The 24,504-nt window shown below is 42.0% G+C and overlaps 1 protein-coding gene and 1 long non-coding RNA gene across 2 annotated transcripts in view; one reads left to right on the forward strand and one right to left on the reverse strand.

The window, feature by feature from the left end:
• Positions 1-15,373, reverse strand: part of MYO1E (myosin IE) — a 191,979-nt gene extending 176,606 nt beyond the window's left edge. Inside the window, exon 1 of the mRNA XM_046655362.1 lies at positions 15,059-15,373. Coding sequence (XP_046511318.1) covers positions 15,059-15,061 — 3 coding nt within the window. The 5' untranslated portion in view covers positions 15,062-15,373. The remainder of the gene's footprint in view (positions 1-15,058) is intronic.
• A 184-nt stretch (positions 15,374-15,557) lies between these two features.
• Positions 15,558-21,313, forward strand: LOC124236390 (uncharacterized). The gene is made up of 3 exons (XR_006887711.1): positions 15,558-16,140; positions 17,720-17,845; positions 19,734-21,313. It is a non-coding gene; the product is annotated as an uncharacterized LOC124236390 (long non-coding RNA).
• The last annotated feature ends 3,191 nt before the right edge of the window (positions 21,314-24,504 follow it).

Below are 24,504 nucleotides of genomic sequence, written 5' to 3' on the forward strand. Positions count from 1 at the left end.
CCACCCTGCGTTGAGAATTACCGCCCTGATACACTATAAAGCTATTTGATCTAAAATATACCATGTACACTGAACGTTAAAAAATGCATTTACTCCGTGAGCCGGAATAGTCTTATACTTGGAATTCTTTGTCACAGGTAAGAAACAAACCTTTTCTACATTTCTACATTTTGAAAAGCAAACCACAGCTCTGTAAATGCATAGTTTTTGTCAGGCTAAATATCAACATTCCTTTGCATGCATTAATCTTTTAACCCACATAACTAAAGTATTTGAGCCAAGTGAACATAACCACGTAAATATGAGGCTCCAAAATAATCTACAGTTTGCTGTATAGATATAACGTATGTATATAAAAAAAGATCCCTCTCCCTTTCTCTCACTTTCTCCATCCCGCACCCAGAAAAACTCCTTATATAGAGAAAGCCATACCCATCACTAAAGGTTGAACAACCTTTCAAAGAAACATTAAGAACCATTCAAAACCAAGGGAAATGCCAAGATACTCAAAGAAATTCTACTCTCAATGCAAATGAAGCTGCCAGAATTTGTGAGAAGCAGAATGCACAAAACAATTAATCCATTAGCACGTCCCCTTGCAGACCATATGGCCTTTGGAGGATGGCAAAACAAGGTCCCCTTTGGGCAGGTGAGTGGTTAGTCTGCTTAAAGAAAAGCAAAGGCAGGAAATTCTCCTCTTTAAACCAGATCAGATATAAACGTTGCCAAGAAATTTTACATTCTGAAGGTCCACATAGCTGAAAAGGAAAATCATCTTATCCTATGTGTTAATCTGGTAGTGATCTTTTATATCAATATCACCAAAACCAACCTAACCGCTCCCCAGCAACAGTGAAGAAAAGCCCTGAGGTGAGGTCACAGGTCACACCTGATTTGGAATGGCTGCATTTGGAGTTGGGAACTTGTCCTTAGAAAGGGCCCTGATGAATAGTGTTTCCATTTCTGCCTGGAAATTGCTGCACCGACCCTTGAGGGGACAAGTTGGGACTGGTTGTGTGGCCTCAGGCAATCACTTAGCCTCTACAGATCTCAACTGAAGGAGGATTGGAATAAAGGGAGTGAGAGTCAGATGTAGAAGGCATTCCAGCCCACCCAGCTTCCCTCTGCAGCCTCAGCCTTCTGCAGGAGCTCAGCTGAACTTGCTCATATCCTGTTCTATTAAAAGAAAACTCAAAAGGAAGCCCTACTGGTTTCATCTGAGGGAGCTATTTTTATCTTGGAAAAACAGTTCCAGTTTACAATTAGTTAACTGTCTACTTCAGTCCACCGCTCTCACCAATCACTCATTCATTGGAGGCCGCCTTGCTGTAACCGACTTGCATTGGAAGGTTTTCGGCCCTCCATGCACGTTTGGTCTAGTGGGAACAGTTTGGTTCAGTTAGGCAAAGTCGCTGATTCTATCACATGCCAGACATTGCACTAGGTGACGGAAATACAAAAACGAGTGTGACGCGGTGTTCCCTTAAAGGAGTTTACGGTCTAAGAGGACAGAACAATAAACAAATATTTAATGAATTAAAATCACTCAAAACCTCCCATTGGCAGGAGGACCCCAATTTACCTTGCCTGTCTCAACTCTGTCGTTCCTGGTCTACAAGCCACTCAAAATTCCTCACTCAAAATGTTCAAACTCGTGCTCGTACATATCTTCCCAGACCCCAGGAGTTTCCTGGACTGCTCTCGGTCCCTCCTGCCTCACCTTGGAGGCCATTTCTTCTCCACTCTAGCGAGCTTCGAATGCCTCACCCCATACATCTGCACCTGAGCATGGAAAACCTACTCCCCAAAGCTCAAAAACACAAATCTGCCCCTTTTGTTCATTGAAGAGCTCCAGTACAAAGATTTCAGGAGGACAGTTTGAAGTTACCTGTATTTGAATTACCTGTGAATTTTAAACACCTGAATTCAACCTGTCCTCCAGAGCCACAAGCAATAAAAATGTCTGCTTCAAAATCCCATTTCAATTCTTTCAATCCCTTCTTCCATCTATTATCTCTTCCTATTTCTTAAACATCCACACTTGTGAAAATCACTGGCAACATACACAATCGATTCCATTTTCTGGGAGAACTACCTTTCTTCTCAGATTGCGAAACAGCCGGGGGAAGGGAGTTTGCCCCGCTTTCAACATGATAGCTGACTGATGAGTGAAAAAAGGTGTGATCATAGGCAGACTGATTCTCTTGCCTTCCATGAATGAGTGGCTCAGCTTTCCAGTCCCCTTTTAATATGTGTCTTTATCCTCTTTTCCTCTCTGTCCTCACCATTCCATCTCTCCAAAGGGCATGCTGAATGAAGCGAGGAGTGACACTTACCTCCGACAACTTCATCATTCCCACTAAAATCAAAGGCTCCGGTGACATTTGAATCACAGGGCGCTTTCACTACTTCCCTCCTACCTGCTTCATTCCATTAGCAGAGTAACCAAGAGCAGTGGTTTATTGGAGTGGATTCTGAGAGTGCGTCACGGCAGTTCTGCAGTTTACGTTTGTCACTCAAGATGAAGACTTAGGGGGCAATTTGAAAGAACGTATACTCACAAACAGCAGAAGGCAATGCAAGCATTTTCCCCCTCAATATGTTTAAAAGTAGTACTGGATACCTCGTATGACAAGTCATAAAATGGGGATGGGAGACAAAGATGAATGGACTCTACCTGAAAAGTAACTGATTGGCAGGGAAGATAAAATGTGCATAAATATTCACAAGACCTTTGCAGATAAAAAGCCATGAGAATTTCAAGATAACTTCCAACTGTGAGACTCAAGAAGGTGGCATTGGGGCTGGCCTAAAAGGAGAATTAGACGGTTGGGATGGGGAAAGGGAGGGAATTGATTGCAGCCACACATCAGGCAAAGATGAGAACATTCATGCCTGTAAGGGGCACAGCAAGTAGCTGAACTTGACCAGGCAATCTAGGCGAGAAAGGTTGAAGCCACACTGTGGAGGTGGAATCCACAGGACTCGGCAGGTGGTGGAATCTTGCAATTCACTACCTCTTATATTTAGAGTGGTATATAAAATATAAATACACCTTTGCCAGCTGACACTTAAATACAACTGCTGCCCAAACTGAAGACTCTGTTACATAGCCCCAAACAAAGAGGACAGTGCTCTATTGTCTCTGTAAAGCAGACAATGCTTGACACATTGGTGCTCCACACTCGCTGGAGAGGTGCTAAGCAGGGTTCCACAGAGGAGGAGAAAGAGGGCTCGGGGGTGGGAGGAGAGAGCCCCCCTTCTTTCGGTGGCCTTAATTATGTGTCCTCACTTCTGAGCAGGTGCAAAGTATGTTTCCTGCCTTCTCCAAACCTCCTCCTCACCCCACCTGCAGACATCTAGAAGAGAAAGCGCCTTATGGGGAAAGAACAGGATGCTGGAGAGATAGAGGATGTGGTTGGGGCTGGAGAGCAGGGGAGAGAAAGAGCTAGAAGTAAGAGGTTATCCCAGTTCCAATTTTTTTCCTACACCCCAAGCCCTAGTCCTAGATAATAGAAACAGCACAGAAATCTGCTCCAGAGTCCAGTTATTGGAGTCCAGCAATTTCCTTCTCATTGTGTGACCTCAATTAGTAAATATTAATTTTATAAATAATAACAATGCATCCTCACCAGGGAAATAATAGCTTTCACTTATTTACATAAAGTTAAAACCTTATGCCCTTGATTTATGTTTGATCTCTGTATTGGACGTATTTCTCTTTGTGATAACAGAATACAAAAACAATAAATACCAGACCAATGCTGTGACTCTTTTTATGTTCTATTATTATTATGAAAAATCAAGTTAGCTGTCAACAAATAACACCCACCATTACCTCAAGGTAACTTGTATTGGTTCAGTGTCTGTGAGAATCTTAGAAAAAGTGATTCTAACTTACCACTTTCAACTTCCCTTCTCTCTAAAGCTTTATTATGTTTGATTTCAAACATTTCCAGTTAAAGCAGACTTAGGACCAAGATCCCTGGACTGTGAATCAAGAGACTTGTATTCCAGGGCAACCTCTTCCATTAACTTGCCAGGGGTTGATCTTGGTCAGGCTACCAAGATCTCTGGACCTCAGAGGGTCATTTGTGGAGACCAGGGACCACTCTGGGGATTTATGAATCTTCTTCCTAGGAAAAAATGCACACATGAACACAGACACAAACTTTAGCATACAATTTCACAGACGCCACCAAGTAGTCTCCGGGATATTTCTCATCTTGACATTCTATGTTTAAAGGTATCTGATCATTGAGAGAAACAAGTATTATTTGTATAGCCATCACCATGATACAGGTATAGATGAGAAGGAATGAAGAGATCAATACCACAAACTGGCTCCACCAACCATACCTAAAGGTAGTGCCTGAACAGAGCTAGGACTGTAGGATGGTGAGTCACACCCGCCCTGCACACCAAGACAATGGACGCCGAGATAGCACTGCCAGATACTCCTGTGGATGAGACTGGGTCAAGCTTTAAGTCCACCCAGTGACTGGAGCTGTCTACATTATTCCGTAAAACAAAGCCCCTAGTGTTAAAAGTCAAAGGGAAGCTACTTGCTGTGGTTCTCTGAGACACGCCTCTTCTTCCAGCCCAAAGAGTAGTTAGTGCCGAGAGCTGAGTTTTGCTTTATTTCAAAGCTAATGTAATATGGAGATAGTTAGGATGAAATGATACGATATCTAGGATTTGCTTCAAAATAAACAAAGGGAAGCTGGGAAAAGAGAAAACAAGATTGGAACAATGATACACAACAAATTAGACAACCTAGAAAAAAATGGATAAATTCCTAAAAACATACAACCTACCAAGACTGTATCATGAAGAAACAGAAAATCTGAATAGACCAATTATTAGCAAGGAGATTGAATCAGTAATCAGAAACCTCCCAACAAAGAAAAATCCAGGACCAGATGGCTTCACTGGTGAATTCTACCAAAGATTTAAAGAAGAATTAATGCTAATCCTTCTCAAATTCTTCCAAAAAATAGAATAGAAGAGAACACTTCCAAACTCATTTTACAAGGCCAGCATTACCCTGATACCAAAACCAGACAAGGATACTACAAGAAAACTACAGGCCAATATGCCTGATGAACATAAATGCAAAAATCCTCAACAAAATACAAGCAAATCAAATTCAATAACACATTAAAAGGATCATAGACCATGATCAAGTAGAACTTATCCCAAGGATGCAAAGATGGTTCAGCATCCACATATCAATCAATGTGATTCATCACATTAACAAAATAGAGAAAACAGAATTGGCCATGCATTGTCAATTGTTGAAATTGGGGGATGAGATTTCTCCCCTTTTGTGTAGTTTTAAATTTTCCACTTAAAAAGAGGAAAGGAGAAAGAAAGTCAAAGTGAAAGATCTATAGGTTAATGGATTTTTTGAGACCTGTTCACAAGGCTAAGTTAATCCTACTCAATTCACATCTTTTGAGGAGCCCACAGATAGCACAGAATATGGAATTGACATGGGGTTATTTTGAGAACCATTTTATATCCAAAAGACATGACTTTCAACCAAGACAAAAGTATTATTGTGTGTGTGTGTGGAATGTCTTTCTCCACATAGACAGCTCAGTGCTGGCTGAAAAGGCGGAAATAGGCAGCAAGTAGTACTGTCCCCACCTATCCAAACAGTATTGTTCCACCCGTCTGTCCAATAGGCCATCCAGCTCAGTCTGGTTTGGCATGATTCACTGCTCTCTCAGTTAGGACTTAAATGTAAAATGTTTGCTATTTTCACAAAGCTCCTTTTAACAGAAAATGATTTTTTTTTCATTGTTAGCTTCTGCATTCACTTTTTTTTTTTAAAGATTGGCACCTGAGCTAATATCTGTTACCAATCTTCTTTTTTTTCCTTCTTCTTCTTCTCCCCAAAGCCCCCCAGTACATAGTTGTATATTCTAATTGTAGGTCCTTCTGGCTCTTCTATGTGGGATGCCGCCTCAGCATGGCTTGATGAGCTGTGCCATGTACACGCCCAGGATCTGAACCAGCGAAACCCTGGGCCGCTGAAACAGAGTGTGCAAACTTAACCACTAGGCCACAGGGCCGGCCCCTGCTTCTACTTTTTTCCCAACAAAAATAGCAATTTAGAAATCATACTGAGTCTCTGTCATGCAAAAGAACTACAGTCCCAATTCCTCGTGCTTTGGGAAAACAGCAGTGGATATATCAGGAGCCGTGGGGGCTTCTGTCACACACAGGAGTTCAAAGGTCAGCCAGGGGAAACTGAAGCTGTTACTGAATCTACTCCTGCCTCAATGTAATCATCCAATTAAGGCAAGCTGAAAGAAAAGGTTGAGAGTGGAGAACTGTATCTGAGCCCTTGGGTAGCCCTCTCCCACACTGACTCTGGGCTTGGCCATGTGACTTGCTTTTGCCAATGGGACAACAGCAAGTATGATGTAAGCAGAGGTTTAAACAATGCTTGCACTGGGGCTTGCTTTCTTTCACTGTTCTTGGGAACCCTGTAACCACTGCTACGTAAACAAACCAGGACTAGCCTGTTGTGACAAGAGACACATGGCCAAGTCATATCCATTGCCCCAACAGAAATTGTGCCAACTATCAGACATATGAGTGAGGCCATCCTAGATCATCCATCCTCAGCCAAGCCACCAGCTGACCGCAAGGATCTGATGGGCCAGTCCAACCCAGAACTGCCCAGCTGATGCAGAAAATAGTGAGATATAATAAGTGTTTATTATTTAAGCCACGAAATTTGGGGTTAAACTTCAAAGCTAACAGACACAAGAGGTTAAGAAAGGTGACTAAGAGATGCTAACATGTACTGAACATCCTGGGATGTAATCCCTAATGACTCTTTCCCTAACACTCATTGGGACTTACTATTGATCTGATTGCACACGTCAATTGTCATTAAAAGAACCTGATGTAGGTCCAGAACTGACCATACTCCCTAATATTCATCTCAAGACAGTGTTTGCTACAACTCTTGGGATAATATTGTATGGGCTTTGGAGCTTTATGAACGTCCTACGATTATAGGAAGAATTGTAGGTTTATGTGTTTTTTCTTAATTGGAAATTACATGTTAAAACCATGGAGAATGACATAAATATCTATGTACACACTGCCCAGAATTAATGATACTATCGTGTTTGCTTTGGACTTTTTAATATATAAAGCAAATAAAACATTACTGATAGTGTTAAAGTTAGTCCACGGACCCCGGTCCTCTCTCTCTCTCTTCCTTCCCCTTTAGCATGTTCAATTTAGTATCTTTCTAGTCCATTGATTTATATTTTTAAAAGAATATATACATATATGAATATATATCCCCAAACAATATATATTAGTCTTGTTTTTAAATTTTTTCTTGAATGGTTTTATATGTATCTTTCTAAACTTGCTTCTTCACCAAACTCTACCTTTGTGATATCTACGCATATTGATCCCTTATTATCAATGTCACATGTATTGATGCATTTCTCTCCTAATGGAAATTTAGATTGTTCCTGGCTTTTTGTTTGTTTTTGTTTTTGCTATTACAAACACTGTCAGAGAACACTATCTTCCCAACATATTTTCAGAGGTCCCCAGGACACCCCCAAATATTAGGAATCTCTGTTTGACAATCTGATGGGGGAAAGGAGAATCGCTATCATTTTGCAGACATATCTCTGCATTAGAGCATTCCTAAGTCTTGGAGGAAGCTGTCTTTATTTATACTCTAAAATAGCTTAATAGGTGCTTCTACATTCAAATCCAAAATTTCCTGTAACAAAGGTCCGCATCTACTTGGGACACTAAAAACAACCTTATTTTTTTGCTGTTTTTGAAAATGCCTTAGAATCAGACAATGATTCTGTCCAAATCCTTCTGTTACCAAATAACATCATGCTAAACTGCTGTCAGCATCAAATGCTGGTCACGCCAATTGAATTACTTAGAGAGTAATGATACGATATCCTAATTTTTTTTGTTTATTTTCTGCCATGTATGTAAGGACTAAAGGAGTAAATTTCTTCTGGTTATTTTGTTTCCCTTATTTTCTATTTTTTTAACCTAATTGAGATCACAGACCTTTCTAGCATGACTTTCACTTTTTTGCTTGCTCCCAGTGTGATCTCATCTAGTCCCCAAACTTTGTGATATGCAAAGTCCCAAAACAAAAAATTAATGCCCAGACCCTTACTATTCATAATAGATAATGTTCTTAGGTCTAAATTATCCCACTCTGGTATTATTGAGTAAAATTTACTAAAACATATATATATATATATATATTTTATTGGCCTTGCCTTCCCTCAAGAGTATGTGAAATGACGAAGTGTTATACAGAGACTTGGACTCCAGAATTTCAAATTTAGAAATAATTTATTCAATTGCTTTTGAAAGAGTATAAAGCTAGCAGACCTGGTTCATTACATACAAGTTGTATGGCCCTGAAGAATCCTCTTCCCCTCGCTATACTTTGTTACCTGTAAAATGGCAACAAAAACCATCACTGGTGCAAGAATGAAATGAAATCACATATATGAAAGCCCACCCCCTTTTTTTTTTTAACATTTCTCCTCTAGACTGTGAGCTTCTCATAAGCAGAGGCAGTGCTTAATTAATCCATCTTTGATTTCCCAGCAGTTGGCACCATATTTGGTAAGAATTCCTACCTATCAAGCATATATGCTAACCTCCTTTGCAACTGTTGCGTCTTCTCCACTTCGGGGTTCAAAGCTCTCCATCTCCAGCCACTCATGTTCTCTGATAGGACCACTCATATTCGCTAAGTTAGAGCCAGAGGGCTGAGCACACACTGGTATCAATGCCAGAATCCAAGGGCAACACCAACGGTACCTACTGTTGGGCCAGGACTTGGGAGTGTGGAATGTGCCCTAAGCTTGCCAGTCCTGTTCCAGACTCTACACCAAAGAGGAAACTCCAAGTCTCAGGAGCGACAGGAGGCTGAGCAGCCCATTACTGACCACAGCAGTCCTAGTGGGTCCGGGGAGGAACGCTCCCCGGTACACAACTCTAGAGAAGAGGTCTCTGCACAGTTATGACTCAGGCTGGGTGATCAGGCTACATGGGATTTTTATACTGCCACCAAAATATGATAAATAAGTTTACCAAGGAAAAGGATTTATAAAATAAGTGAGGAAATACACAGCACAAATTGTATATTTGCCCCATAATTACAACTAAATAAAAATGACATGTGTTGGATAGACTGGAAGGAAACCCAAAGACATGAAAATAATTACCATTAGGGTAGTGTTGTTATCGCTGAATTCTCCTAAATTTATTTCTTATAATCTTTTAAAGTCAATACAGTCATGAATCAAAAATAACCAACAACCTTCCATCTCCCAGTAGGCTTTTTTGAAGGGTCCCAGAAAGAAAACTATCTGGTCATGTCTAGACTCTAAGGAAACAGACTCTAATCCACCATCATGGTTTGGTGGGAAAAGCCTTACTAGATTGAGATCAGAAAACCTGGACTCTGGCAGAAGCTCAGGCAAAACTTGGCTCTGAGATTTTGGAAGTCATTTAACCCTTCTAGATCTCTCTGGGAAGTCAAGCAAAAGGATGTAGGATAGAATCCTTAAGCTCTCTTCTGGGCTTTCTACAATGTAGTGTGTGTTTTACTTTCCAAAATGTAGTAAATGATTATAGAGTCCTATGAATGATTTTTTTTTTTTTTAAGATTTTATTTTTTCCTTTTTCTCCCCAAAGCCCCCCGGTACATAGTTGTGTATTCTTCGTTGTGGGTTCCTCTAGTTGTGGCATGTGGGACGCTGCCTCAGCGTGGTATGACGAGCAGTGCCATGTCCGCGCCCAGGATTCTCAACCGACGAAACACTGGGCCGCCTGCAGCGGAGCGCACGAACTTAACCACTCGGCCACGGGGCCAGCCCCATTTTTAACAAACACATCAGAACTCAAAACGCTCAAGAGAGTGTGGCTTCCTTCAGAGCGATTCCTACACTTATTCCTAGAAAGGGCCACCTCCTTTTTGGCCTCCAGAACCTGCTTTCCATGATACTGCACATCTTCAGTAGGGCCATTATTTCCTCCTGTGAGGCAGAATGTAACTTCTGGAAAACAGCTGAGAGGGACCTGGTGCAAATTCTGGTAAGATGGGGGACCAGGCTGGACACAAACATTTTAGGTCATAAAGGAAGTTTAAAAATAGATTTTCTTAAATAACCATTCAAAAGTGCTTTGAACAATGTTAATGACATTCTTCCCATGGTGGGCTGACTTCACCCAGATGTGCAGTCTAAGTTCCATGGCTTGCCAAAGACAATGTCACTATTTTAGGGACAATCATTTCGGTTCAACTTCTCCCAAGCATGGCTGTCACAAAGATATGCAAAAAAAAATACTTCACTAGGATGCCCAAAAACCTTTCGACTCTGCCAAAATAAATTCTGAAGTTGAAATTCAAAACACAATTTGTGTACCATTATTACAGAATGTTCTTATAAGGCTGAGATGTTTATTTTTAATACCTTTGGCATTTAACCATTAACCCCGTATTTGCTCTGTAAATATTAAGTCCCGGCAAGGTATGAAAAAAATTAATTAAAAATTCACCATGAAGAAATTCATTTCAATCACATATTGATAAAAACACAAGTTGCTGCATCTTTGAAAAAACTAAACAGTAGATGACTCAAATTTGGAAAATCATGAGTGTACACAATTTCTATATATCCCATTATGAAGCTGATAATACCTTGCATTGTATAGAGTTTCAAAATATTTTTGCTTTTGGAAGCTGATGAAAAGAACTTTCACAAGTTCTTACCAAGTAATGAGACTCAGTCCTCTCCTCATCAGGACATGCAAAGTCCTCCAGGTTCTCTCTTTCATTTAGTCTCACAAGAGCTCATGACATTAACACTAAGTACAGGGGCAAAAAGTTGTGTGGATTTCAAATCATATTTACCAAATGCTCATTATCTAGCCCCAAAGATAACCCCTGAAACAGACCTCGAATTCATGAGATTTAACTGCGAAAGGAGTAATAAAAGAGGTCCATCGTGCAATATTGGGGCGGGAGAGGTAGGTATTTTCACTGAAGGAGGGACGTGAAGGGTTAAGAAAGAGATGTTCGATATGCAGCCTCATCACTCATAGAACTATCTAGACTGATGTTCAGATAGCTCCGAATAGGAGCAGCTGGATGCAGATTTCTTCTGTTTTAATATTCCATGGATTGAAAAGACCCAGCAACTCCCTCTCTTAAGGGAAACCCAGTGGGAAGGTATGGATGTATCAGTAAAAATCTAACACTCTTACTAGATAGGTGGCTGAAGTTTAGACCTTCCCGCTGGTGAGAGAATAGAAGGAAGCACTTTGAGACTTACAATAGAGCGGCTGCAAACAGCTGACCTGCAGGTGTTCATCTGGACTCTCAGCGATGAGCCTTGCCCTGGGCTGGCTGTGTATTTCCCATGAGACTGGCACACTCAATCCCGCCCTAGATAATGTCCTTGACTCCAGAATTTTCCCTAAGTCTTCTGCGTCCATCAAAACATTTCTGCAGGGGCTGGCCCCGTGGCCGAGTGGTTGAGTTCACACGCTCCGCTGCAGGCGGCCCAGTGTTTCATTGGTTCGAATCCTGGGTGTGGACATGGTACTGCTTGTCAAGCCACGCTGAGGCAGCGTCCCACATGCCACAACTGGAAGGACCCACAACGTAGAATATACAACTATGTACTGGGGGGGCTTTGGGGAGAGAAATGAAAAAAATAAAATCTTAAAAAAAAAGAAAAAAAACATTTCTGCACTTTCTCCTATCCCTTTCTGGTTTTGTTTTGTTGAATAGAGTTGTTTTGGCCAAGAGACTACTTAGCAATCTGATAAACTAATCAGTGGGATTGGACTAGGTTACCTTCCCAGAAAACATATTTGAAATGGATTCCAGACTTTCTAAAAACAGGTCATGCCTTCACCCAAAGGACCTTACCTACCTTGTAGTCGGCTATCCGTCAGATTTCTAAGTTCAGAGCCCTGTTCCTGTGCATTTTTATATGACATCTGCAATTGACTCACAAGTAACACGCAAGTAAGAAAAAGGGGACACACCTTGAACACATTCTGTGGTGATGGCCAATTCAAATTTACTCAACTATTTCAGTATGGCTAAGTCACAGAGGCCCCACGAATCATAATTTCTGGGTCCAAAGTATATAACAGAGCTATAGACTTGGGTTCCAGTCCATTAGACAGTCCCAACTGGTCATGGCCACAAAAGCAGAACTTTCTCTCTGGATGATGACAAAGCCAGATTCTACAAACGAAACTTTAGATGGGTACTATTCTTAATTAAAGTCAAAGGAGACCGTGGCACCCTTCTGACCAATGTGCACTAAATTATAAAGACAAGCAGAGGTTCTTATTTTCAGGTCAAGTCTCATAAAGAAAAAGATACAAATTACTATTGCCAGTAGCGTTCTTCCTTCTCCCAAGATGGAGAAAAGTGTCCCAAAGTGAGTTTTCAGGAGAAAGATATGAAGTGGCCTATAAACTATACATTGTGTTCATGAGTCAGAAGATGGCAATCTTCCTCGTGAGTCACAACTGAATGAGTCTTGGTAGGCCTTCGGTGGAGGAGGACAGTCTTCTTATGTCTACTAGACTTCCTAAGAGATGCAACATATACACACACACACACACACACACACACACGCAAAAATCCACAGTACAGGTGCTCTCCCTCCAGCCCAGCCAAGGGCCTGATGAATTATATCCTCCGTGCTAGCCCTCAGCCACACCCACTGAAAGCAATGCCCCTTCTCTTCTTGTTCTAAGCAGCTGAGGGATGCAGCTGGGCAGACCCAGACAGACATGAGACAAAATGAAGCGTCATTTGGCTTGAAGAGGTCTTACATAAACAGAAAACACTATAACTGAGGCTTCTGACTATTTAAGATGCTGATGCTCTGTTCTAAGGCAATTTCCCATATCTAATGAACAGACAATTCTTCAAGCCTCTGAAGAAATAATTCACTTAATTTCTGCCAAATTACTCCAGATCCAGGAGATGGAAAACATCTCCTACTTCAGGACAGCCAGCTGTTTCAACTTTTCTGTCAAGGACTTGTAGCCTCAGCAACCGTATCTGACACACTGATAGTCTCCTGGCAGCCCACAACATGGCCATCTGTGCTGTTGGCAGGGAACCCATCAACAGGTAAGTCACACCCTGTCCTCTGATGGACAGGCTAACACAACTCTAGAAGAGTCTTCCGTACCACACGCCTCCTCAGCATCCATTTGACCAACCATTTACTTCAAGAGCAATGGGGCCGAGTTGAGCACCGAGGTTGCGAGGTCTCCAAAAAGGCATCCTAGACTACTTCTCGGTCTGCTCAGCATGAAAAATAAGTAAACTAAGGGAAAGTTCATTTTCTCAAGGTACCCCTCAAGTACTTAAATTCAGTAAGGATTCCTTAAGCTCTTGGCAAAAACACATTGTGGGTTCTTTTCAGCAATATTGAACCGTGGAAAATAATTACAGCAATTCTAAAGTCCTAGGACTATCACACTGCTTATGTTCAAGCGGCCAATTAGGCAGTGACCCAATTAGGTAGCTCCACCCAAGCACACACTCAGTGTAAGTAAATGGCTTTGGATCCGGTTCCAGAAATAATTTAGGGGCGACTGATTTCTTAAACCTGAAAACTGAAAGAGGAAATTTATTTACAGACAAAGTGTCTTCTCAGGTAGGGGCAAATGTGACATAATTTTAGGTTATGTAAGAAGAAAAAGCTTGGGTCAAAGATGCCCTTAAATATTTTTGTGTTTGTTTTTAATCATTCTTTTGAATAAACACAGCAGTGGGTCAAGGGCTGCTTCCTAGCGCTGTATGTGGCTGCGATGGGCCTTGGCTACATTCCCGCAGGCTGCTCATGCGGGATAAAGGAGCGCTGTACTGTTATCATTTGGACTTAGCTCCACTTTCGCTGTCATTAAAAAACAAGTAAACAACCAGAAGAGGACCAGTTCATCCACGTAAGCCGGATTATTTGAAAAGAGCAAGTGTGGAAACTATGAAGCCTTGTAGCTGAACTTTTTTTTTCTGATGGACTGCCAATGTCTTCAAAATAGAGTCCTTGCGTTTGTGCTTTGGCAAGAAAAGTACACCACACTGAAGCCCAAGGGATGAAGCTACGGTGATTGGGGTGGGGGGGGGGGGGGGAGGGGGTTGGGGGCGGAGCGGGGAGGGGGGGGGAGAGGAGAAGTCAGAGAAAAAGCCAGCCACTTCCATACATTCCCAAAGTGCCCAAGGAAAAAGAACAGAAACCCTCGGCTTCCTCCCGTGCGGACCGTTCACGGTACCCCCAGAAAGTGCCAGGCACCCTGCACTTGGGGGAGGGGTGGGCGGTGTTTACTCGGCCTTTTCGGCGGAGACCCTGCCCGGCGCCCCACCAAGCCGAGGCCAGCGCGGTGCAGGCTGCGCCGGTCCCTGCGCTCCTGCAGCCTGTCCCCGCCAGGTGCTCACCCTACCTGGCGCCCCCGCCGGCCTTTGTGCGCCCGCGCCGCTCCGGCCGGCGTGCGATGCCCGTGGGGATAGCTGCGGGCGCGGGCCGGGCGGCGGGGAGGGGACGCAGGGAAGGGGGCGCAGGGGAGGGGGCGCAGCCAGCCGCGCCCGCGCCAGCGTGCCAGCCAGCCTCCCCAGGCGGCGAGGACCAAAGGGGCACCGGCGGCGGCGCCCAGCTCCCCCGCAGGGAGAAACGGGCCCCGCGGGCCGTGCGCCCGAACTCAGATCGACCCACACTCCGGCTCCCGACAGCTGGCAGCCATCGCAACCCGGCCACCGAAAGTTTGGCGACGCCGAAACCGACTCGAAAGAAAGTTTTCCTTGGCCCCTCGCTCCTCTCCCCCGGCCCGGCCGGACCGAAAGCAGCAGGAAACAGGAGCTCGCGACGTGCGGACTCCCGCGTCCACTTCTCCATTCCCGGCCTCGGCAGCACTCCCGAGGTGGGTGCCCTGCGCCGGGCTTCCTGCCCCATCCCAGGCTCAGGCGTCCTGGGACGCGGCGCGGCCAACTCACCATGGTGACTCGCGCCGCGGTCGCGCCTCTGCCGGGTCCGGCTGCCGGGGAGCTGGGGCTGGAACGCAGTCTCCTGGGCGAACTTCAAAAGTTGGTTCCCTTCGCCAAAAACAGGCTCTCGACACCCAAGCACTCACAGGAGCCAATGAGAACCCTGGGGGGACTCCATCCAGGCGGGATCGGCGGCGCTAGGTGAGGGCGAGAAGCAGACGACTTAGCAGGCGGGGCGCATACTGCCGAGCGCAGGGGTCCAGTCGGACCAGGCGCTCGCCGCCCGCCTAGGTGAGTCCGCTGCTCTCCGCGCGTCTTCCCAGCTGCCCTGCCTCGGCTCCTTTTTCTTCGGCTACTTACTCCGTACTCCTTTGGCTCAGCCTCGGCTCGGGCTGGGCAATCTGTCCATAAATGGAGAATTCAGCTCAGGCCTGACCAATCAGGGTTTGTTTTCACAGCGTCACTCCTCAGGGAAACCGTAGTAGCCAACAAGCGTGGAGCTGCTGGAGTTTCCGAAGACCTCTGGATCCTGTAGTCCTGCTGCCGCCAGCCTCCGCGGAGCGCTGCCGACCCAGCTCGCTCCCGCTTGCGAGACCCGAGCTGTTAGGAAGAAAACCCTCTATGAAAGAGCGAAAGGGAAACCTCACACTTTCTATTTTTTAACGCGAAAGTTAGAGCAGTTGTAGCTTCCAAGCTGAAGTGGTATGATTTTCCCAGAACTTTTTTTTTTAAGAAGAAGGAAATATTTTATCAGCATAAAAGATCAGAGTCGTGGCAGCAGCCCAAAGGAAATCCTTTTTCTTTCCAACGTCTGGATTGTGAGGAAAGTCAAAAATATCATTTCCCCACCCCTCCTTTTACCTGAATTTCCTTGGAAAACAAAGGAAGGCTTTTCATTTATTTATTTATTTATTTTTTAATGTTTTACTCGTGGAGAAGTTGCACGTGCAGTGAGCAGAGGCAAGGGGAGAGAGAAGTAGGAAATCGGGACCGCCGAACCCCTGTCAGCACGTATCTGTTGACAACGATTAGCAGCACAGTCAGAGCTGGAAAAGTGCGTTATTCCAGAGCGTCTTGTTTCAAGAAATCAGGTGGGCAATGAGAAGATTGGGGTAGGGGAGAAGCAGAATCTTGAAATAAAGATAGGGAGTCTGATTTTACTGTTTTAAGGGTTCAGGAAGTATACTTCGTGGGTCACAGCAGGGCTGTCCTCTGGGTATCTGCTGTGGGTAAGATTTTAAAACTTCAGGGAGAGAAGAACTAGGAAGTCTAATGATTTCCTGTGATTTCTTTATGAACTTCCGTGGTAGCCCTTCACTGGAATATAGGGTCCTTGAGTTGGAATGGATGTTAAAAACCATCTTGTCTAGAGTGGATAAACAAAAGGCAGTAAATCCATACACTGGAATATTATTCAGCCATTGAAAAGGAAGGAAGGATGGACACATGCTATAACATGGATGAACCTGGAAAACATTGTGTTAAGTGAAAGAAGCCAGGCACAAAAGACCACATATTATATGATTCCATTTGCATGAAAGTAGAGAATGGGGAAATCTATAGAGATAAAAAGTAAATTAGTGATTGCCAGGGGCTAGGAGGAGGGGACAATGGGAGTAATTGCTAATGGGTATGCCTTTTCTTATTGTGGCGATGAAAATACTCTGGAATTAGATAAGGGAGATGATTGCACAACTCTGTGGTTATACTAAAGACCACTGAACTTTTTATGAGGGGGAATCTTATGGTATGTGAGTTATATCTCCATTTTAAAGAAATCTTGTTGACTAAATTCTTGTGATAATCATCCACACAGCTAGGCAATAGATATAACAGAATGCCTGCTATAGGCCCGCTCAGCAACTGTGGGTACCATGGTCTCTGCCCTCACCAGGCTTACAATTTTAGAAGGACGGAGACAGAAGATAAATTTTTAAAACAATAAATAATTATAGGAAAAGTACAGATATAATGAGAAGCGACAGTAGTTTTGTGCAAGCAACTGCCATATTTGGAGCTGTAGAGAATTCACCTGTCTGCCGTCTGTAGTGCAGACTGGAAAGGAAACAGCGAGACGTCTGCTGAGCACTTGCTATGTACTAGGCGTTGGCGGGGAACGTATACAGCCATGATTCATCAAATTCTCAGTGAATCTGATTCCATGTCTCGGGGGCATGTCAGCTTCAGAATACCATGAGGTATTTTAGGAGCTAAGGAATAGAGGTTACCGAAAGAGAAATTTGAGCTTATCAGTAACACAAGAAATACTACTTAGGTTGAAAATGACACGTATTGCCTAAGCCACCATCCTGTCCAGGGTCAACCTTGATTCGTCATTGGATTGATAAGGGGTTCAAGGAATACAGGCAGACGGAGTTGTTTGCCCCAAGATTAACCCAGGGATACACAAGACACTGAGAATCTCTTAATAATCCATCAGCAATCTATCAATCTCGGATTTATCTAAAACTACCTTGACACTATTTGCCGGTTGTATTAGCATTTGAGGTTCTTGAAAAATGCTTACTTTTTTAGGATGTATTTACCCTAATAATCTCTAGTGGGTGAGACTTTGATGAAGATAAATGCTTGTGTTCATTTTTCATGATTTTGTAATATAATTCCTTTCCAGATTGAAATATAAATATAGGTATTAATTTTTATGTCTAGGCAGTACTTGGATTATGAGATTTAGTGGCACATAAACCTGCATTTGAAGACTGGCTTTTCCACTTAACTAGCTGTGAGATCTTCATTTCTCTGAGCTTCAGTTCCCTTATTAGAAGATAGACTGATGTGAGTATGAAATGAAGTGTGTGTAAAGATGGTCAACAAATATTCGTTCCTTTTTCCCTTCACCTATATCATTGTTCTTGGCTGCAGATTCAGACCTGGGTCCCTGGGTGCCATCAGACAGACTGTGACCCTCTGAATTGCGTGCCAAGTCGTTGGGGCTGTTAGTGTGTGCCCTTTTCTTCAGGGAAAGTTAATAGCTTTGATCAAATTCTCAAAGATGCCATAACTGCCCAAACATTAGGATCTACAGCTCTTGATCATATTAGTTATGCCTCTGTGGGTCTTTGTGTCATTCTCTTTTTCTTGAGGCATCAAGATTAAAACTAAGTCTGATACTGTAAGGGCAGATTCAGCTTGGATTCTCAAAGCAGAACTCACTAATTCACACTTTGAACATAGAAGATAGTGTGTGATCATGTAGCAGAGCGTGTAATTTCATGAGGAATTCCTTCAAGCCCTGCCCTGCTCCATCCCCGTCTTAGGGAGATGCAGTGTCAGTTTCAGCTAGGGTGACCTTTTGTCCTGGTTTACCTGGGAGTGTGCTGGCTTGTGCCTTTATCTCAGTGAAATTGTTAGTTTCCCCTCTTGCATTCTCTAAAAGACCAAGTTTGAATGATAAATTATGGTCACTCTAGATTTTTGGCCAAATTACACCTCCCCCCAAAAAATCCTCACTTTTTATAGTGAAAGTCTTTCTAATTTTCTTAATTCACACCTATTTTTCAGAGGACTCAGTAATATATTACCAGATGTTTATTCTTATTCGAGGTCATAGTAGCCATGAAGTGGAAGCAACTTTTATCATTGTAAAACTCATTCTAGACACATGATGGAGCTAGTCGGATGAGACTATACATACGTTGGCATGATTAGCTGCACTTTATCTGGGGCTGAAAGAAAAGGAACAAAGGAAAAGATCAAGATGGATACAAAGTACAATTGCCCATATGGATCTATCAGTGAAAAAAAAAATCACTGCTTATACATTTTGGAAAACAATCAGTAAGAAGATAATATAAGGCAATGAAACTATTTCCATGTCAGTACCATAAAGAACATCAGAATGCCTTCACCACAATAGAATTAAAGAAAAACTTGTTAACGGGAAAACTAGGCCAGAAATCTTTAACAAGACGCTAAGGACTTAGAGACTTGTGTCACATCAATGCGAAATGTCCTGGGTCATCACTCTTTCTACCACAACAGACATCATTTGTTAGGTTCAGTGGGTATCAGCTACTGCTCTAAGTGCTTACTGTACGATATCTTATTTGTACTGTATATATTTTATTTGTATCTTCCATACAACCCTAGTAAGGTGATTTGCAGTTAAGAGACTGAGTTGAGAGGCTGGTGAAGCAATTTGCCCAAGTATCACGCAGCTTCCGTGCATCAAATCTATATATTTGCCTGACTCTGAAGCCCCAATTTTTCCCCTGGAAGCGGTGACTCTGTAGTAGGAGTGTCCATCAGAAGAAATTTTCCCTGATGCAGGCCCAGTATGCATAGGAAGAACTTATTAAAACCAGGGCTCCTGGAAAAATTCTTGCTTTTTTATGAGACCTAACAATTACATTTGTGGAATTTAACTCAACCTTAAATATCTGTGTTCTTCTCCTAATAGGTTAATATTGATCTATAAAAAAGATATTGCAGAAAATTAACAGTTGGATAATGTAATATGATGCTACTTGGATCAATGTAAAAAAGTTTTCCTATAATGTAATAATTATTTTACTGAAATAAAGGAATGATTTCACCAAAATAAAGGAACAGACATATGTAAACATATGTTTAAACTGACAGCTTATGAAATGCATGTTTATATACATTTATTATTACATTTTCTCTGATTTAAGCCAATATTTTCTTTGTTCCTTTCTTCCAGTTTCAATTTGATTTTTACATTCAGAAGATAAACCCTGACCCTGCTCTAGATTTAAAAGTGATCAAATAATGATTAATACTAGTTATGGTGTTCCATGATCTTCCAAGGAGTGGGGTGTTCCACAGAAGTGAGTTTTACAGATAACTGACTCTCTTGGATCAACTCTATGTCCACACCCTGGTTTGCTTTCTTCTTCCCTCTTACTGTCAATTTATGCTATCTTATTGGATTTTGTGTATTTTTGGAAGTCATCATTAATCTTTGCTGGAATAAGGCAAGGCATGTATAAATAAATATATGCATTTGAAAAACTAAAAAATAGCAAGGAACTGCACGAACCTTGCCTTTTTAAAGCACCCAAACTTTTTTTAACTTGAAGGAAAATTTTTCTGAAGTAAACTGCATGCTTCATTGCCTTTTGAAAATATGCTGAATGTCAAGCAGCCTGTGCCTGAAGACTCAAGGTCATTGCTATAAATATCGATTATCGCCCAGGGTTGCACGGAGCTCAGGTCCTTGGGGACCATTGAATGGAACCACTGTTTGCCACTATCCTTCGTAGCCCTGGACCACTGACCTTGTACAGTTCTCCTGTCTGGTCTTGTTTTTGTTTTCTTTTAAAGTTTATATACTCTATTGTCGGAGACTTTTTTCTCCTGCTATCTGCTGTTCCAATTTAGTCTCTTTTAGTAACAAGGAGCCAAAAAGAAGCACATGGGTTTCTTCATGAGAAAGCTTTTTAAAGGTATATTTGCCCAGGAAGCCAGGGGAAACAGAACACAAAGGAAAGTAAGACTGTCCATGCTTTCTGGCCTTGTCTGGCCTCCAGGCTGGTCTGCATGCGTGGATTTCTTCTGTCTCTTCAAGCTTTCCCCACTTACTCGTAGTCACTCCTCCTGCTGTAATTTCAGCTTGCAAGGTGTCTCTAGTGTGTCTTGATCCTGACTCAGGCCCCCAAACGACGTTTCTGCAATGCTACCCACGGCTCACTGGAAATGTCCCTCTTGGTCTCCTGATTCAAGTTCCAGATAGACAACTGGAGGAAGACAAAGAATGAGAGAATCTGACTCACCCAGCTCAAGCTTTCAAACCACACCACCCAGGTCGTAGGTCACTGGCAAGCCTATGGAAGACTCTGCCTGGCCCAGGTGTCTTTACAATCACATTCCAAGCAAATGTTGTCACAGGGGTGGTGTCTTAAAGCTACTGCCACATTAAGAAGAGATGGTGAATGGAGACAGAGTATCGGAGGAGGGGACATTGTAGGCACTCCACATTTGGGGCATGCAACAGCTTGCCGACTACGTCTGTCTGCTGCCTTAATTTATACGCAGTTGTCTTGGTGAGGCTGTGAAGGCGGTTCCATTCACCTCTCCGACAGAAAAAACTGCATAGGTTTTGCAACGATCATTGTCATTTCAACTTTATCATCATATACCTATAAATATGTTTGTATATTTAAGATGTGACATATGTTTTGCCTTTACTATCATGCATTTATGAATGTGTTTATATATATGCCTATAAATATTTGTATATACACATAGATCTGTGTGTGTGTGTATATTTAAGATGACATATTTTTTTAAGATATTGTTATAGACACTTGGGGAGATTTGCCTTTTTCAATAGACTTTATTTTTTTTAGAGCAGTTTTAGGGCCACAGCCAATCGAGGGGAAATTACAGAGATTTCCCATATACCTCTCGCCCCCACACCTGCATAGCCTCCCCCTTCATCAAGGGGATTTACTTTGAATAGAGTGTTTCTTGGTGTTGGTTCTCTGCATGTTGGCAGCATGGTTTCCAAACCACTACTGTTTTCACTCACCACGACAAATATTTGCTGAGCACTGTTGTAGGCATGGGAGGAGAATAAGACAAGTGTGCTGTCCCCATTGTCTTCACAGCTTTCCATGTACGTCAAAAACATATACAACAACATCCAATGAACTTGAGATCAACAATTCAAAGAGACTTAGGCACCCCTGTGTTCACTGCAGCACTATTCACAATAGCCAAGATGTGGAAGCAACTCAAGTGCCCAGCGACTCATGAGTGGATAAAGAAGATGTATATATATGTATAATAGAATACTACTCAGCCGTCAAAAAGACGAAATTGTCCCATTTATAACATGGATGGACCTTGAGGGTATTATGTTAAGTGAAATAAGCCAGAAGCAGAAAGACAAACACCGTATAATTTCACTCATTTGTGGAAGATAAACTATCACATGGACAAAGAGAACAGATTAGTGGTTACCGGAGGGGAAGGGGGTTGGGTGGTGGGCATAAAGGGTAAAGGGGAACATTTATATGGTGACTGCAAATAATAATGTACAACTGAAATTTCACATTGTTATAAACTATTATGACCTCAATAAACAATATATATATACAACAACACAAGGACTTCCCACTTTCATATACAATGTGTTCCTGAAAATATGCACCAATGTCAGTTGTATCAAATCCAAAAACAGATTTGTGTTTTTTAAGAAGAGGGTTCTCTTTTCAGAGAGCTAAAATATAGTATAAAATTCCAAATGGTGCCTGGTCTCTTAGATGTAGTCTTAAGCTGTAATTCCAGAATTTGGTAGATGCTCTTTAAATTTGGGCTTCTCCATTCCAGGTGAGCAGAGTTGACCATCTAATGTCTAAAAGGCAGCTTTCTGATTTGAGTCAGCTATTTCCCTCTCTATGAATGTGAATTGTCTTCCTTAGCTGTAAAAACAGAGATAATGATAGTACCTCCATCATCTATTTCTCACATAGTATTGTGAGGATTCAATGAATTAAGTCATAGGAAGTGATTAGCATAGTGATGGATACATAGAGAGTTCCAAGTATGAGTTGTCATTGCTGAGGTTCAAGATTCACCATCTTCTGCACACCTAACACTTCCTCCTTTGTCTGGATTGTTCTAAGTTTGTGAGAACTAGACTTCTGTTTACTGGTGTTCACATTTATATTTTTCCTATATTTCACTAATTTTGATGAAGCAACAAGGCTAAATGCAACTTAGTAGGAACATAGTTGAATAACTGCTGCTAGGTTGACAGAGGTGGTGGTGCAGATGGAACTAAACTGTGAGCTGAGCTGGCAGGCAGCACCCCCATGAGATCCATCAAGATGTGCCCTTGTTACCTGGCTTGTTGCCTGATGCCACATAGGAAAGATGGCTCAGGTGTGTTAATGTCTAATGTCCTTATCAGTACAAAACTTATGACAGTTAAAAGCTTCTATAATTTAAGGTGGTACAGTTTTGCTCCAAATGGTATAAAATGGATATAAATATGCACTTTCTTAAATATAAGGGAACTTGGTGATTGAAAAGTGCATTATAGCACATAAAAATACCACACAACCATAATGAATTCTTACTATATAAATTTGCCCTAAAATAGTATCGCAGCCCCAATAACTATTACTTAAACATTTTTTCTAAATTTCTTTCCAGTTTAAAAACTGAGAGTGGGTATGAGAGTGGTGGCAGGGGGAGCGATGCTTAGGAATAATTTATAAAGAAGTACAATTAATGTTTTTTTTAACTAAACTTCTCTGTAAAGCTAAATTGTTTAAAACCAGTCCCCTAGGCACCTGGCAGGAAAAACAAAACAAAACAAAAACAGCTAACAGAATAAAAAGTGGTTGAATGGATAAATAAAAACCACAAGAAAAGTGACTAGACTTCCATTTTCTCTGTAGTACATTACCATTGGTTTTAAATTACAAAAGAAATATACACTTCTTGTTATAAAAAAAAAGCATATGAATTTAGAGTTTGTAGGATAAAAAGTGAAAGTCTACCTGCCCACACTCTCTCCTACAAGCTTTTAAATGTGAAAAAATGGTGATCCATTGGTAGAAAATGAGAAACAAAGAGGAGACTCCAGTTTCGGTGAGTTCCATGTTAGACCTGTTCAGCTGGAGCTAATGGAGATTCCAGCATCTCTGGGAGAGGCTGGTTGACCCTCAGGGGAGATGTCAGGTCTGACATTGCCTGTGCCCTTTGCAGTCTTCATCCAGTTGTTCTCCTGTTGCTTTTGATGCTGAACCACTCCTTCCTTAACCTTCTCTCCCTCCTTATCTCTCTGTTGGCAAGGCTGTGGAGAAAGTTTTCCTCTATATTTTTGGTGGGAGTATAACTAGGTAGAAATCTTATGGAAAGCAATTTGACACTATCTAGCAACATTACAGAATCGTGCAATCTCTGACCAGCCATTCTGCTTTTGGGAATTTATCCAAAGATGTACACGCACAATGCAAATTAAGATATGTCTACAAAGCATCACTGGTGTAGCAAAAGACTGGAAACAACCCAAATGTCCATCATTAGTGGAACTGACTAAATGCATTAGGAGACAACATATAACAGAATTTTTTAAATTGTAAAAAGCTTTTAAACCGAATGAGGCATTCCTCTCTGAACTGATGTGGAAAGACTTCTGAGATGTATTAAGTTAAAATGAAAAGAGTAAAGTACAGAATAGTTATGTACATCAGACAATAGTATGTATATCAAGAATAGTACATATATCAAGTTACCTTTTGTGTAAGAAAATACGCATAGGGAAATAATAGATTTGTATTTATGTTTGCATGAAGAAACTTTGGTAAAGATAAAAGAAACTCAAACACAAGAAGCATTTGTGAGATGTGGGAGGAAGCGGGGAGCAAGACTGCATACTGGATATGTTTTATATTGCTTGATTTTTGAACCATTGTAACCATATTACTTAGAAACATTTAAAAAATTGTTGTCGAGCA

The sequence above is a fragment of the Equus quagga genome, chromosome 2 (genome assembly GCF_021613505.1).
Source record: "Equus quagga isolate Etosha38 chromosome 2, UCLA_HA_Equagga_1.0, whole genome shotgun sequence".
NCBI lineage: Eukaryota > Metazoa > Chordata > Mammalia > Perissodactyla > Equidae > Equus > Equus quagga.